The sequence below is a fragment of the Xenopus laevis genome, chromosome 3S (genome assembly GCF_017654675.1).
Source record: "Xenopus laevis strain J_2021 chromosome 3S, Xenopus_laevis_v10.1, whole genome shotgun sequence".
Lineage (NCBI taxonomy): Eukaryota > Metazoa > Chordata > Amphibia > Anura > Pipidae > Xenopus > Xenopus laevis.
In genome coordinates this window covers 77,823,268-77,838,836 of record NC_054376.1, presented here as the reverse complement: position 1 = coordinate 77,838,836, position 15,569 = coordinate 77,823,268, and the positions used below count along the sequence as shown (strand labels likewise).

Genomic DNA, 15,569 nt, shown 5'->3' with positions numbered 1-15,569 from the left:
ATGTCGGCGCTCACTTAATGAAGATGCTGAGGCTGGCGAACATGGTGCCCCTGTGCTCCGCTGTGCTGTTCTGCATGTTTGGGTCAGTTATTCTAGAGGGGACACATATTCTGGTGTAGCACTGTGCAGGGGGGAGGCAGGCCAGTGGGGACTTTTGTCTGTGGGGGGGGTTTAGTTCTCCTTTAAAGAGAGATTGTATTGAATACATTTTAAAATTCATACTGATTGGCACCTTTTTATACATTTACTGGGTGAAAATTGTATGTAACTCATTACACTGTTTTGCAGTCTAGTTGTACAGTTCCAACATAACTATTTTTTTCTACCTTCCTACAGAATGAAAGTGTGATAAACTGATTGATGAGATAGGTGCTTAAATGCATACAATTCTGTAAGAAAATACCACAGAACTGATTACACGCTTCTAAATCACTGTTAGCAAAAACCTTCACAGTAAACTGTGTTAGTCATGTAAAGATTAGGCTCTGCCATTGTGCATAAAGCTGCAGGTCAATTCAGAGTCATAAATTTGCTGCCTGGGTCTAAGCAACTAAACAATGACAGTCTTGCTTGTCTTCAGTTCCCACTTTATTATTGAATTGTGGTACCACTTCTGCATCAGTTACTTTGTTATGGTAATATACCTTACCTGCTATTCATTATAGGCATTAATAATCCTAAATCAGTCAGATAGCACTGTTATAGGCTGCTATCTAATTAGTACTATAGAAAGTGCATTTCAGCAAAATGTTCCAGGTATCAGAGATTTAGATTCACTTATTTTTCACAAAAAAAATGTACAGTATCTAATGCTTAACGTAAAGTATCACTAAAAAGAATGTCTATAATGACAGTAAAATTCAAGTCAGGACTGTTAAGTATTTAAGATACCAAACTTTCCATGGCAAACGCTAAGGCTACAAAGTCATATGGGCATAATGTACAATTAAAATTCTACCTGCCAAAGGCACATTTTTAGTGTCTGTTGCCTAATTTCAAAGTTCATACACACACTATATATTACTAGTAACTGTATCATGTTTTTTATATCATAGCATATTTTAATCATCAGAATCTAGATTCTCCTTTGTGAATAGTAAAAATACTACTGTTTTCTCTCTTATCTAGAATGTTAGGACCTGGAGTTTTCTATATAACAAGCTTATTGTAATGTAGAGCACCATGCCTCAAGGTTATTAAAACATTTAAGCAACAACAAACTCAACCGGATTATATTGCAGTTGAAATGGATTTATGATTGCTTAGTGGTGCCTTATTATTAGAGAGGAAAATCCAATCAGTCTAAATTTTTCAAGTTCTATAGATAATACTGCATTCCATACCTATTTCAATTTTCCTACCTGCAATTAGGACAAAAATAATGTGAAAGGTTCAAACAATATCCCAGTGGACACTGAGCTTTAGTTTTTATTCCTAATTCATGGACAATTCTAATATTGCAAAATTATTAGTCAACTGCTGCAATCTATAAAGGCCTGTCAAGAAAGGGCCAAAAAATGCTGGAATATAGCCCCCAACTCTAAAGGGCACCCAAGTCAAAAGTCCAAAAATATATTCCAAATCATTCTCTCAAAGTTAAAAAAATCACTCTTTATTCAGCAGAAATATTAAAAAGTAGGCATCCAGACCAATTGATGCTCCGCCTTATGCGTTTCGTGCCCACAGGCACTTATTCAGTAATGCCTATGAATAAGTGGCTGTGGGCACGAAACGCGTAAGGCGGAGCATCAATTGGTCTGTATGCCTACTTTTTAATATTTATGCTGAATAAAGAGTGATTTTAACTTTGAGAGAATGATTTGGAATATATATTTGGACTTTTCAATTCTAATATTGCACCACAATCTTTCCATTTTACTTCTGCAAAATATTAACTGAGAAAGAGATTAATCTTCAATCATGTTGAAGTTTGCAGTTGTATTTTTTGTTTGTTGCTTTGGATATTTTTACCATGAAATACTGATATTTTTTCAGGACAATTTTAATTTTCAAGTGCAGGATTAAACTCTCTGACTCACTATGATGACATGAGGCTTAATAGTGAATGAAAGGCAAATATAACTTCCCTTAAAGAAACAGTGACATGAAGAAACACATTTGATATGTATGTAGTGCCATACCTATCCTAGAATATGTGGATCGCACTAGTGAAATACTAAAGTAGGGACTAATTTGTGAGTATGCCTTTAGGTGTTTTTATTGTGCTTGATCAATTTTTACATACAGTAGTTACATAGTTAATATGGGTTGAAAAACAAATGTACAAATGACAAAAGTATATCATGTTCAAGCCCTCCAAATGAACCTGACTGCACATGTATCACACACATAAACAGAACTATCTCGTGTATATAGACTGAATATACCGACAGCTATACTTAACTAACATGATCACTATAGCTTTGGATATTATGCCTGTTCGAGTGATTCAAGCCACACAGGCATTAAAGGAGAAGTGAAGGCTGTATTTACTTTGGGGTGCCAAAAGTTAGGCACCCCCAAGTGATTGTGTATACTTACCTGAAACCCCAGAAAACTGCACTGGTCCGGGGGTTCTTCCAGCGAGCACCAGGGATCAATTGGCTTCTGGCTTCTTCTTTCTGCGTGCAGAAAGAAGAAGCGCATTTGCAGTAGCAAGAAAAGCCGAACTTAAACACAGAAGTCAACTATTTCATTCTACTGTGCATTAGTCTGCCCTGGGAAATTTGAAGAAAGGAGAAGAAGAAGGAAGCCAATCGCTCCATGGTGCTAACTTTTGGCACCCCAAGTAAATGGCCTTTCCTTCTCCTTTAACAGAATCTGCCAGCACTACATCTCTAGGCAGGGCATCTCACAACATCTGTGCTCTCACTGTGAAGAATCAACTTCAAATGAAATATCTCAAGCACTTTGATTGATTTCCATGTCTATGAATAATAGCCTTTGAGAAAAAGGGGCTTTATTTACGCTTGATTATTTTTTCCAAATATGCTTCATATTTTCGGTGGTTTACTTGTCATGCCTCCCTGTGTTCATGAGCCCTGCATCCCCAAAGAGAAAAGAGTTTAGAGCCTGCATATTACCTTTTTTTGACTAAAAACACTTTCTCCTTAGGGGTATGGGATCAACGTCTAATTATGTGGTATTTGTAAGCAATTAGTAAGACCTGACTGAAGCAAGCCTCTGTTGCAATTAAAACTCTAGTTAGATATAACATTGGTTCTTATGTAGCACAAAATTGTAGAGAAATAAAATACATACATTTTGCTGATCTGAGAGACAGTCGTGTTGCTACAGTATTAATAGCAAGTTAGCAACTGATATAACATTACTTGCTAATAATAGGCCTTTGCACTTGTATGACATAAACCCTGCACTAGTCCTAGGTTTCATGTCAAAGAGGATGGATTGTCTAATATATTTAAAGAACAAGCCAATTTACTGTGATATAGCAATTTCTGACATGCATTTATCACAAGCATGTTATCAGAAAGCTAAATGTATTTAAAAACTACTGATGTCTAATTGGCAGCACCTACTACAGCTGAACACACTTATAGACACACTGATTTAGGTGAACCGAGGTAATTACTGGTAAGTCAGGTGATTTATAAAAGTTAATGATTAGTCCATTGAATCAATTAATTACATTAGAAATATCGACTACATTACAACTTCCTCCAGATTATGTGCCCTAATGAATTTCTATTGACATTCCTTTGCCATTTCCCCCAACCTACAGTAACTTCCTTAAAATACTTTTCATGATGATCCGGTAATAGTGTATCTTTTTCACCTCAGAATAATGAAATAAATCCTTTGTTACCGTAGTATATAACATTACACACCTGTCATGCATGAATTACACCATATATGTTACATTGTACACCAATCAACTTTCTGTTACAAATTCAAACATTTGTAGGCAAGTTTCATTAGGGGTGATTAATGGCGAATGCAATTGTGCAGTGTGAGTATCCATATTTATCAGATTCCTGTTCCTTTTCGTAGGAAAATGAAAATTGCTTGTGCCCCTTGACATTTTAATTACATACATGGAGTGAAATGAGGACTTAACCATATAATTCATAATTTCCTGTTGTTAAGCATCATGACTTGGTTCATATGAATGGGTCTACTGTTACGGTTCCTTCAAGCCTTTTATCTTACAGCTATTGTAGAACACTAAAAGAAACAGTTTGCCAAATCTGTAGTTACACTTTCTTCAATAGGACGACCATGAAACAGCTATCTCCTTGTAACTGAAAAGGCCAGACCATAAGTCATAAAGTCAAATGTTGGAATCACCATTTATCAGTTGTTAAAAACATGTACACTGCTTCTCTGCTGCACAGGTTCTGTTAATCCATGCTTTTAGACCTGTTGTAATTCAATTTTTAGTAGGAACCTCAGGATTATCTCATCTGGAATAATAAGCCTTTTCGCTATTTGAATGTGTTTTATAAATACCTACTTCATCTTAATAACCAGTTTAATTGTTTGCTCAAACATTGGTATGATTCCTTTATATGCTGTATTGCAGTGTGTTTATGGCAATCTGATTGCAGACATGAAAGGCAGTCTTCAACCCAGAAATATTCAAACATTGAGGTGACTTTTCGAAATGAAAAACATTCGAATTTTGAGCTATTTTTTGTGTACTTTAACTAGGGAATAGTCCAAATTCCATTCAAATTTGAAAAGAATTTGAATATCGAAATTTATCATGCACTGTCTCATTAAAAATTCGATTGAATGAGCTATTCCTTTGATTCATACGATTCGATCGAAAACGGACCTATTTGACCAAAAAAAAACCGTTGACTTAATTTCGGTTGGTTTTTTTGAATTCGAATTTCGAAGTTTTTTCAATTCGAAATTCAACCCTTGATAAATAGAACAGCATTGTCACTATCTGAAAATCAGGCTGGCCCCTTCAAATATCCCTTTCTCTGTCTCTGTCTATTTTTTTCAGACTATGATAACAGTGCCACAGGCATCCACCACCAATACACCTCACACAAATATCTAGAGGGGTTTGCTTTATATTTTAACACTACACTACTATTTCGTTTATTTATAGCACACCATACTGCTGAACAGTAGTATTTGGCTCAAAAATATAATTAAAAATAATATGCCAAGTTTTTCTATTAGTTTGCCCATGCTTATTATAAATGTGTTCTATCAATAACCAGTCCTATCTTCAGTTTTAGCAATGATGAATGTATTGGTATACTGAAAGAATATTATTTCTATGTCTAATGACAGGTTGGTTATATTGTTGTTTAGTGTGGCTGATAAATGCTCCTGTAAGTGTTAGTATTGCTGTTGTGGGATTTAGTGATACTCCTATAATATTCTAACTGCTGTTATCACAAATTAAACATACTGTACAAGTAACGTAATACAAATGTTATCATTTAAATTAAATGCAAATGTAGTCTTAAAATAAATGCATTCTTTGCTCAGATTAATGTAAAAGAAATAATTTGATATTTTCTATTGGGAAACATTTTAATTGTAAACATTTTAATTTAAGAGTTAAACTGCAACACAGCCAAACAAAGTAAGAGAGTTCAGAGAAAAAAAATACAAATAAAACCTAGTAAATATAGTCAAAATGTATAGTCAATTGATTTTACCTTAAAGGAGAACTAAAGCTTAACTAAAGAGGTAGGCTAGAAATGTTTAGCCACATTCATATTTAGGGTTTAGTTCTCCTTTAAGGGTATATTGACCATATTTTGAAAATTTCTGGTATGTTGTCCCCATGACGCAAATTCCTGTGAATGCATATTTTTTAATGAAATACCAAATTTAAGGTGGAACAGCCCATTAAAATAACCCACTATAATATGCAAATCAGGTTATATCACTCACAGCATATTAGTATATGAATTTATTGTAGCTTTATATAATTTCCTAAATCAATGTGTTTTGGTTCTCCCTGAACTGTCGGGTGACACAGCACCACAAGAAAGGACATGGAGCTACAGATTAGGAGCGATGGCAGAAGTTGTCTAGGTCTGAAGATAAGGGTTCAAAAACAACAAAGTCCGACAGATTTTTTTACTAATAATATCCTTTTTTTCCCCTTTTTTCTATTTTTGCATGTTTAGGAACAGATACATTCTATTCCCTTTGATGTCACTTCACCTTTAGGGATTAAATTATCCAATTGTGTTATCCAGTTTTGGATGCATATATTATACACATTATGTTAATGAGTTCATAACTATATATAAATTAAAATGCCTTTTGTTCATTAAGTCTATTGCACAAAAATACAGATATTCACATGTGAACCTTACAGATATTATTGCCCGGATATTACCCTTAGATTAGGATTGGGCCATTAAATATTATCAATTTTGATGTAACATAGGATGAGAAATGTGTTGTAGGTTGGCATAGAGTTGTCCAGCTGGATATAGACACAGTGAGAATGTGTTGAAAAGTATTTGCGTTCCATTTTGACGCAACTTCCGGTTGTTGGAACGCATATGTGTTCCAAATCGGAGAAAGACTTCCTCTACCTATACACACAAGGTAGCAGGAAGTGACGTCAATCGCCTGAGCTCCTGGCACGAACAGACTCACTAACACAGAATGTTACAGGTATAAAACACACACAGACATTGAAATCTTTCTGCCTTTTTTTGTCTTTTTGTATTATTTTGGCCCTGATGAAGATCTTAATGGTTGAAACGCATAGGGACTATATTTAGGGGGCCTTTATGTTTTGAATGATTTGTTTGATTAAATAAATTTACTTTTTCAATTTTTGAGTGTGCAGTCTTCACCTTTTGAGGATAGGGGTTATGAAGATTAGCTGATGTCAAAAGAAGAATGGTTAAGACATGGGGGCTAGCCTCAGGAATTTCATGATGATGGTTAACAGGGGATCTCCATAAGAACAGCCTTCAGCAGCTAGCTAGGCATCCTGTTGAATAGTTTTACTCTAATGCTTACTATCAAGGAAAATGTAAAATTATGTAATTGTTAAAGGAAAACTATACCCCCAAACAATGTAGGTCTCTATTAAAAGATATTGAGTAAAACAGCTCATGTGTAAAACCCTGCTTCATGTAAATGAACCATTATCATAATAATATACTTTTTTAGTAGTATGTGCCATTGGGTAATCATAAATAGAAAATTGCCATTTTAAAAAATAAGGGCCGCCCCCTGAGATCGTAAGATTCACTGTGCACACATACAAACCACATGTAAGGTCACATGAGCCAATTAACAGACAGAGTTCTGCCTTTTGCTTCCACACTTCTTCCTGTTACAGTTAGTGTTGTAGTATTTCTGGTCAGGTGATCTCTGAGGCAGCACAGATAGAGTCACGAAATGGTGGCTCAAGGCAAGAGATGTAAAAGGGCAATATTTATGTAAATATATATTCCAGTTTGGTAAGATTCTTTAATATGTCATTCAATTTGATATAAACTATCTGTTGCTTAAGTATTCATTTTGGGGGTATAGTTTTCCTTTAATGTATGGTTAATAATGTGGCTGCTGCCTTTTCAGCCAATTAAAAGAAGTGCACTTTTCTATTGTTTAGTTAAGAGGGTGACGAGTTGATAGGGAAAGGGGGACCAAGACTTGATGCTGCCCATGTCATATACAGTACATTTGTACAGTACTGTAGATTCTTTCACCACTGGTAGATCAATATTCTTCCAATGTGCAAGGAAAAGATGCAACTAGTGCAGATCTGTACAAAATAGTTTATTGGCAATAAACCAATGGCAAAATGTAGTGACATAGTAAATAAGGCACTAGAAAAGGAGGTTTCATCTAATTTTTATCTTAGTTTTAATGATTTTATTAAATATTAAGTCCCACTATAATCCCACTCTGACATTCCCATGCATGCATGTGTATATGTTATGCAGTGGTATATTTCATATGTAAAACTGTTTCATACAATATACAGAAATGATTTGAGATTGGACAGTGCTAGGGCTTTCAGCCAAGTATGTGCGCACATGAGACATGGATGCCACAGGGGAAGAGACTACTTGCTGGCAGAGATAAGTTGCACCTTTTAGGTTTATGATTCAAATCACACTTTTCAAAATGAACTGGATGAAATCATAATACAAACTAATGAGCATCTGATGGAAACTGAATGCAAAAGAGAGCCATTGCTAATTGAATTGAATCAAGTTTCTAATGAATTGATTCACTCATGCCTACGTGCAATTTGCATCAGATCAAAGAGAAATAAAGTACCTTACTGAAATAGGGATGTTGCATTGCATCAGCAATAACATCTACCTTTTCCTACCACCTTCAACAAAGCCTTGGGCATATACGCCACCTTCTTCATAAATGCCATATATAATTTAACGCCCACATTTGTGACACATAAATGATGCTTTGCATCACTGAAATAAAGCCATATGTCATATGTTTCCTGATTCATCTCCCTCACGGCAGGGACATGTGATAATTTGCTGCAGACTTTTCCTGTTGCATTGCATAGTGAAATAGAAAGAGAGTTTAATTTTGTGAATGTGTTAACCTGAGTGTTCATAATTTTTCGATATGCACTTTTATTGTTAAGGGGCTTATGGCAAATAAAAAAAAATAAATGGAGGAACTATTTGCATAAATAAGAAAAAAATAATATTATTTCAAAGTGTAATATGTATTATCTGAATTATATCAGTTACAGTATATCACAAATTTTAATTGAAAATAGGGCATAGACACAAAATATCCCATCTATTTCAATGGGAATTTTATTACAAATATTGTGCACTGGTGCAAGTTATGAAATCTGCTGTCTATCTGCAATCTATCTTCCATTGTCTCTAAATGCTTTCAGGATTTTCAAAAGCAAAATTAAATTTGTGTGAATGTAAAAACTTGGTCACAAATAATTATTTTTCGTACTGATCACATTTTTATCATTCTTTGCCTTGTTCCTTTCTAGCATATTTCTCTTAGCACCTGTAGGATCACTAGGAAAGTATTTCTGGCTTGCGTACATGTCTTAAAGCATTACATAGATTCCACCTCTACCTATACCAAGCCATCAATATGTAATGCAGAAAATCCCAGATAGAGAATGTAAATGTTTGTCACATATTCGTACTGATGCTTTAAAAACATAGTAACATACACAGTTAAACCTTTTTTTCTTGATTTTTAATAAAACCATTTCAATGTCAGTTGAAGGTTAAAATGTCTCATTCTGATAACCTTGAATGGTATAATGGACAGATATGACACTGAAAATATAGAAATAAGTTGTGCTCTTTGTAGGGAACAACAAAATTGATTAATGTTATTGATGAGCGAATCTGTCCAGTTTCACTTCGCGGAAAAATTTGTCAATTGTCAATTGAATTATCAATTTTCAAGAATAGACGAACACTCATTTTTCATCCGTATAGGTTAAAAGGTAATATTTATTCCAACTTTGTTAAAAACATCAGACCCCTGACGCGTTTCATATCAGCAGATACTTAGTCAAAGGGGTTGACCATGTATCTGCTGATACGAAATGCGTCAGGGATCTGATGCTTTTAACAAAGTTGGAATAAAAATTACCTTTTAACCTATACGGATGGGTATTCTTGAAAATTGATCTTGACTCACCTACAGCTACGGGCTTGGGACAATGCACCCGAGCCACCCGTTGGATCTGGTGAGTTCCTTTGGACGATTTACCCTTTAATACAGTGTGAACTTAGAAGCAGGACCCAGGGTATATGCACCCAGGTCACTATCACTTATGTGTGAGCTGTTCACATGCGAATAGAATAATTGGCCGCCAATATATGTGTTAATGGACACTTCGTAGCAATAGTCTTTTTGCACACTGAATATTAGTGCCTATTTAAGCGGTATTTGCCAAAAAATATTCAGTGTTTGGTACCAAAATTAGTAGATATTTTGTATATATCCACGAAGTCAATGGGAGTCAAAATAATTTTGATGCGCAAAAAATTTTGACACATGCGACAATTTTTATGTACACAACTCTTTTTTCCAAATGCATTAAAGTCAATGGGCGTCCGAATAATTTTGACATGCAAGATTTTTATGCATGCGGCAATTTTTGAAGCCGACTGGCTTATAAATTTGCCCATCACTAATTACCATTTGAAAATCTCAACAATACTTTTCATTAGTTAACTAAAATATATTTTCTTGTATCAGTTCACTGGAAATATACAAATTAACTTGGCATAATTCAGGTGCAAAATCATTGTCAAAAGTCAACAGATAAGTAAATTATCCATATGCAAAAAAAATATGTACCAAAGAATCATCATCTGTACAGGCACCTGGGCATGTCATGCCACAGAGTTCTTTAGTTTGCAGTATTGCAAACAATAACAACAATAACAATAGTGCGTGATTTATTTTTTACAATCTTAAAAAAATGAGTTGACAGTTGATGAAAATGTGTGTGTGTATATATATATATATATATATATATATATATATATAAATTTTTCTGCAGACGAATGTGCTTGGGGTGGCATAGGAAAGACTGAAAGATATAGAACATAGTATTCTTATCCACACTAAGAACAAACTGCCACACTGCTAACAAACTAAGTCTTTGAAACATGAACTGTACCTTACTCAATCTGAGATTGAAATGTTACCTTGTGCTAATTTGTTTTGATTAATATAATGGTGAAAAGACCAACGACATTTTTGAGAGCATGCTCAGGGTTGAACATATATACAGAGAGAGAGAGAGAGAGAGAATATATATATGTGAGAGAGAGAGAGAGAGAGAGAGAGAATGAGTGAATGAATGAATATCCCAATAATACTGATTTGGTTTTTTTTTTTTCCATATCCATCAAATAAATGTGAGTTTGATTTATACACTAAGGGGCAGATATACTAAGGTTTAAATGGTAAATTCAGGGGGTTTTTTTGGTCAAAACTCACAACTTCTAATTTAAAACCATCAACTCGAATTTGACTTCGAATGTGAGATTTATCACACCTTGACACTGGAAACAGTTCTAATTTGGTACTTCACCACCTAAAACCTGCCGAGTCCATGTAGAAGTCAATGGCAGAGGTCCGTTAAACCATTTGAAGATTCAAGTTTTTTTTCAGAGGAAAACTCGATTCGAAATGGATTCAAATTTGATTTGTATTTTTGGGTTGTTCCTATTCGAATAAATACCCCCTAAATGTCAGTGTGTTGTGGGTGGGATGAAAACATAATTTGGTATCAAATGAAAGAGATAAATATTTTACAAATACTATTGCCTGCTTTATACACATCCATGATGCTTATAATGAAATAAATAAAACATATGTGAAAAACATTCTTAAAAGCATTTGAAGACATTTTATAATGCTGTTAGTTTTCAGAATTTTCTGAAATTTTGAATGGAAAAGTTTAAATATATATCTTCACAAAACACTCAATTATGGATCGCTCTAGTCAAAAGTGACAATTAATAATCTGAAAACAATACTGTATTTTTTTTTGCTTACCTGTGCATTTTTTAAAATGATTGTTCCTTTTACCATGTGATCCCAACTTACATCCAAAATTTTCTTCCCAAAATTCTGCAAACCACACATTTCTACGGTTATTGGCCAAGGACCGACTTCGAAAATATCTATCAAATCCTGTGTTGGTTGGAAAAAAAAAATTAGTATTAGACATTAAACTAGGCAAGAGCAAGGCTATATAACTTTTTTTGGTTTAAATTACTTAGCTTTGTCATACAAAAGAGAGAGGAACAAGGCACTCCAACAACAAGTTTTAGAAAAATCAAAAAGACATAACCTAACACATTTCAACCCCAAACTAGGGCCTTTGTCAGCATAAAAATAAATTTGCAAGTCATACAGATATTAAAGAGGTCTTGCTGCCAATCTTGACAATATTCCTAGGCTCCTAGTTTTAGCATTGTGTTCATCATATGGAATATACATTAATGAACATACAGATATGGATACACAATATTGTGGAACAGTAGCTATGCAGCTTATTGATGAAACTGATAGCAGGGGCAAGTGTTATATTACAACCTACACAGTGTAAATTAAATGCGGGACGGTAGATTTGTTAACTCCGTAAATGCACTTAACCAATTCCAAATGAAGTAGACTGAATTAGCAAATAAAGGTATGTAAACTTTACGTCAGTAGCACAAAGTAAGAATATCCTATTAATGTTACCATCTATTGATGCTCTCTTTGGTAATATTGTTACAGCTCCTTCAGCTATTTCTTCTTGCTGGTACACTGGTGCAATCTTAGAACCCCAGCTGTCTGAACCAATCCACAGAAAATGCCCAGTTTGATTGTTTCTTTTGGCAGCTTCCAGAATTCGTCTACATTACAAATAAAAGAGAAACAGTATTGATTCCAGTCGTGAGAGATTACTCCGATATAGTAAATTGCCAAGAAGAGAAAATAAGTCAATTGCAGAAAGTAACTTACACCTCTCTTGGTCTAGAGTTCATGTTAATTTGTTTCATTCTAGCTCTAATACACTTTATGTCATCTATCATTCTCATCTCATTAATCTCATTTAATCGCATGCCTTAATCCATAGGATCTTGTAAAGTTACAGCAATAAAGCTTTAAGGTCCCGGTGGAAGACAAGAAAAGCTTTTCGTATAAATGCAGCTGAGATTTTCTACACCTCATTTCTCACAGGCAATTCTGAAGTGCAGTAATATAAATGTGTTAAGAACAAGAGAGTGTGCTAGAATTCTGCCTAGCTGTGATAATGAGATATAAACAAGAAACAAAAGCAGGGGTATAGTGAGAAACCTATTACCTTATGTCATCTTCATTTGCAAAAATGATTATTGCACGTGCATTAGGGGTTTCCAACAGGCGTTTAATGATTTTATCAAATTCTCCTAGTTTGGGCTCCCGGGGGATTTTCAATGACTGTGCAATGCAAACGCCTCCTGTAAAGACATGATATTGTTCATAAAAGCCACTCTTTTAAGGATTAGTGATTTATACACTGAAGACAATTTTGTTTTATTAAAAACAGCTTTATGGAAAATCCATTTCTGTTCCAGACATAAATCTACACATAGAAGTAAAAACGAGAAATCAAGAATATATTTTTAATTCCTTGATTGGCAGCATGTGCATCAGATTGATTAAAACATCTTTCCTGCACTGACATCACATATGCTATGCCCTTAAGCTATGCACTGTCTTACAACAGGTGATGGGTCTGTGCAAAAGTCTATACTTTCCCCACATTCTTAATTGCAGGTATAATCTTCATACAGCATGCACTACAATTATGGTTTTATGCAGATGTGCTAATCTACATCCTCCTATGGAAAAACAAGAACTGATGTACAGTCAACAATTCATATGAAATAGTCATTATGGTTATATAAACTGTATTTTTATTTTGAAGTACACTAAAGCGTGATTTGATCAAAGTGTGAAAACAGAGCTTTCCACAGTAACATTTTACAACTTTCTATTTATTCCTATGGGATTTTTAATAAAAAGTGAGCTCTAATATCTTACTTTGGTAAATCTGCCCCTAAACAAGCATCAGATATCTAAGTCAATTACAAAATACCTAAAACTTTCAGTTTTTTGTTTTTTTTAAAAAAACCTCAGAACTTCTAAATTATCTCACGGTAAATTTTAAATTTTAAATCTTAAACTCTATTTTTATGTCTAAAACCAGGAAGTCTGGCATTTCTGTGACTACACAATTTCAGTTAACTACAAGACTGGATTAAATCAAAAAGGAACAATGGATGTGAAAATTAAATGAATATCTCACAAGGGCTTCTCATTTATTTGACATCTGTTTCTTGCTGGAAGAATATGTCTTTTAACCTAAATGAAATAAAATCTATTTTTAAAGAAATTTGTCAATATGTTTGGTGTTCTTCTTAAAATTTCTCAGGTAAATTTGGTTGAGAAAGAAGGGAAGTTGTCTAATTGAAACGAATGCTAAGATATTGGCTGGTGCTCATTTATGAACAATAATATCAGTATTAGGGTAACTCTTCCAGTTAACATAATTGGTAGCAATTGACAGAACTTGCCACTACTACTGTTGAGAGTCCTTAAAGTCTATTACTTAAAACCAACTGAGTTGATTCTTCAATCAACACATTCATTTGGATCTGGATATTCTGAAACTATGCAATGAAACTGCTCAACCTGCTAAAGTATTGTAAGTAACAAAAGGAGGTAAATGAGAAAGTGAAGTAAGAGAAACATCGAAGAGACAAAAAGCATGAAAGGTAATTAATATGAGAGAACATGAGGACTGCAACAATATGCAAAGATAATGTATGAAATAAAAGGGTAAAAATTATGTGATCAAGTGGAATAATGATACCAGCGGACAACTTGAGGGGGTTATTTACTAAAATCTGAATATTTTTCATTATTTTATTAAAACCACTTATACCAACCCGCCCATCCACATTTTTACCTTATTTATCAATAAATTAACTCGAAAAAACTGGTGAGGGAAAAGACTCAATAAAATTGTGAAAAAATCCAAATCATACAATTTTTTCAGATAACTGTATTGTATTGTATGAAGCCCAGTGCAGATCATGATATTTTCCAATTGTAAAAGGGACACCTGCCATTGACTTCTACATGACCTCAGCAGGTTTAAGATGGATTATTTATTCAGACTTTTAGCAACCTCGTGGTTTAAGAAATCTTGAAAAATTTTAGTTTTTTCCACAAAAATGTGTTTTCCCCTTTAAAACTCAGACCTGACAAAAACAGGCTTTAGTATACAGCCCTATAAATGTACACATACTTTTTGAAAAAGCTTTGAGTATATAAAATGAAGACAGAGAGAGGTCAAAATTTACATAATAAAAAGTGGAATAAAATTTTGGGTACAAGAAGCACATTCTTCTATTTATTATTAACCAGCCAGGAATTAATGGGCATTTTGCTCAGCTGACAAGTGTTCTACCAATCTTCTAGTTAAAAGGATAGACGGTTCTTTTGGTTTTAGCTTTATTGTGAGATTAACCCTTTGCCTACCAAGCACATACGGTGTACGTGCTGGTAGGCAAATGCTCAGGCTGCCAATAACGTACAGCGTACATTCTTTGGCAGCCAAGCTATTCTCTCTGCATTGGCGGCTTTTGCTGCCTCCACAGAGAGAGGGGAGGAAAGACAGCCCCCTAGGCAATGAGGCTAGGGGGCTGTCAAGTAGGAACTGCGACAAGATAGTCGCAGAAAAAAACAATATATTGTTTTCCTGGGTAAACTAAAACACTCCACCATTAAGAGCCCTTAAAGTGAAAGGGTACAAAAAGTCTAAAAACTGCTTGCCAGTAGACAAAACAGCTGGCAGGGAAAGGGTTAAGACATAAAAATATACAATTCTGAAAATGTAAATTATTATAGAACAAATGTATTTCTAAGCAACTTTCCAGTATACATGAAGGAAATATTTTCAATTTTCAAACTTACTTTTGCTAAAGGAGAACTATCATGAAAACCAAAATATAATATGAGCTTTTTTCTTTGGAAACAAGAGATGTGAAAATTAACTGTTTTTTGTCTACATTTAAAAAAACAAAATA

The 15,569-nt window shown here is 34.2% G+C and overlaps 1 protein-coding gene across 1 annotated transcript in view; it reads right to left on the bottom strand.

The window, feature by feature from the left end:
* grm8.S (glutamate receptor, metabotropic 8 S homeolog) overlaps positions 1–15,569 on the bottom strand; it is a 424,459-nt gene that overhangs the window by 128,121 nt on the left and 280,769 nt on the right. The window contains exons 4-6 of the mRNA XM_041588525.1: positions 12,797–12,932; positions 12,190–12,344; positions 11,497–11,634 (exon numbers count right to left, since the gene is read on the bottom strand). Of these exons, the coding sequence (XP_041444459.1) occupies positions 11,497–11,634; positions 12,190–12,344; positions 12,797–12,932 (429 nt within the window). The remainder of the gene's footprint in view (positions 1–11,496; positions 11,635–12,189; positions 12,345–12,796; positions 12,933–15,569) is intronic.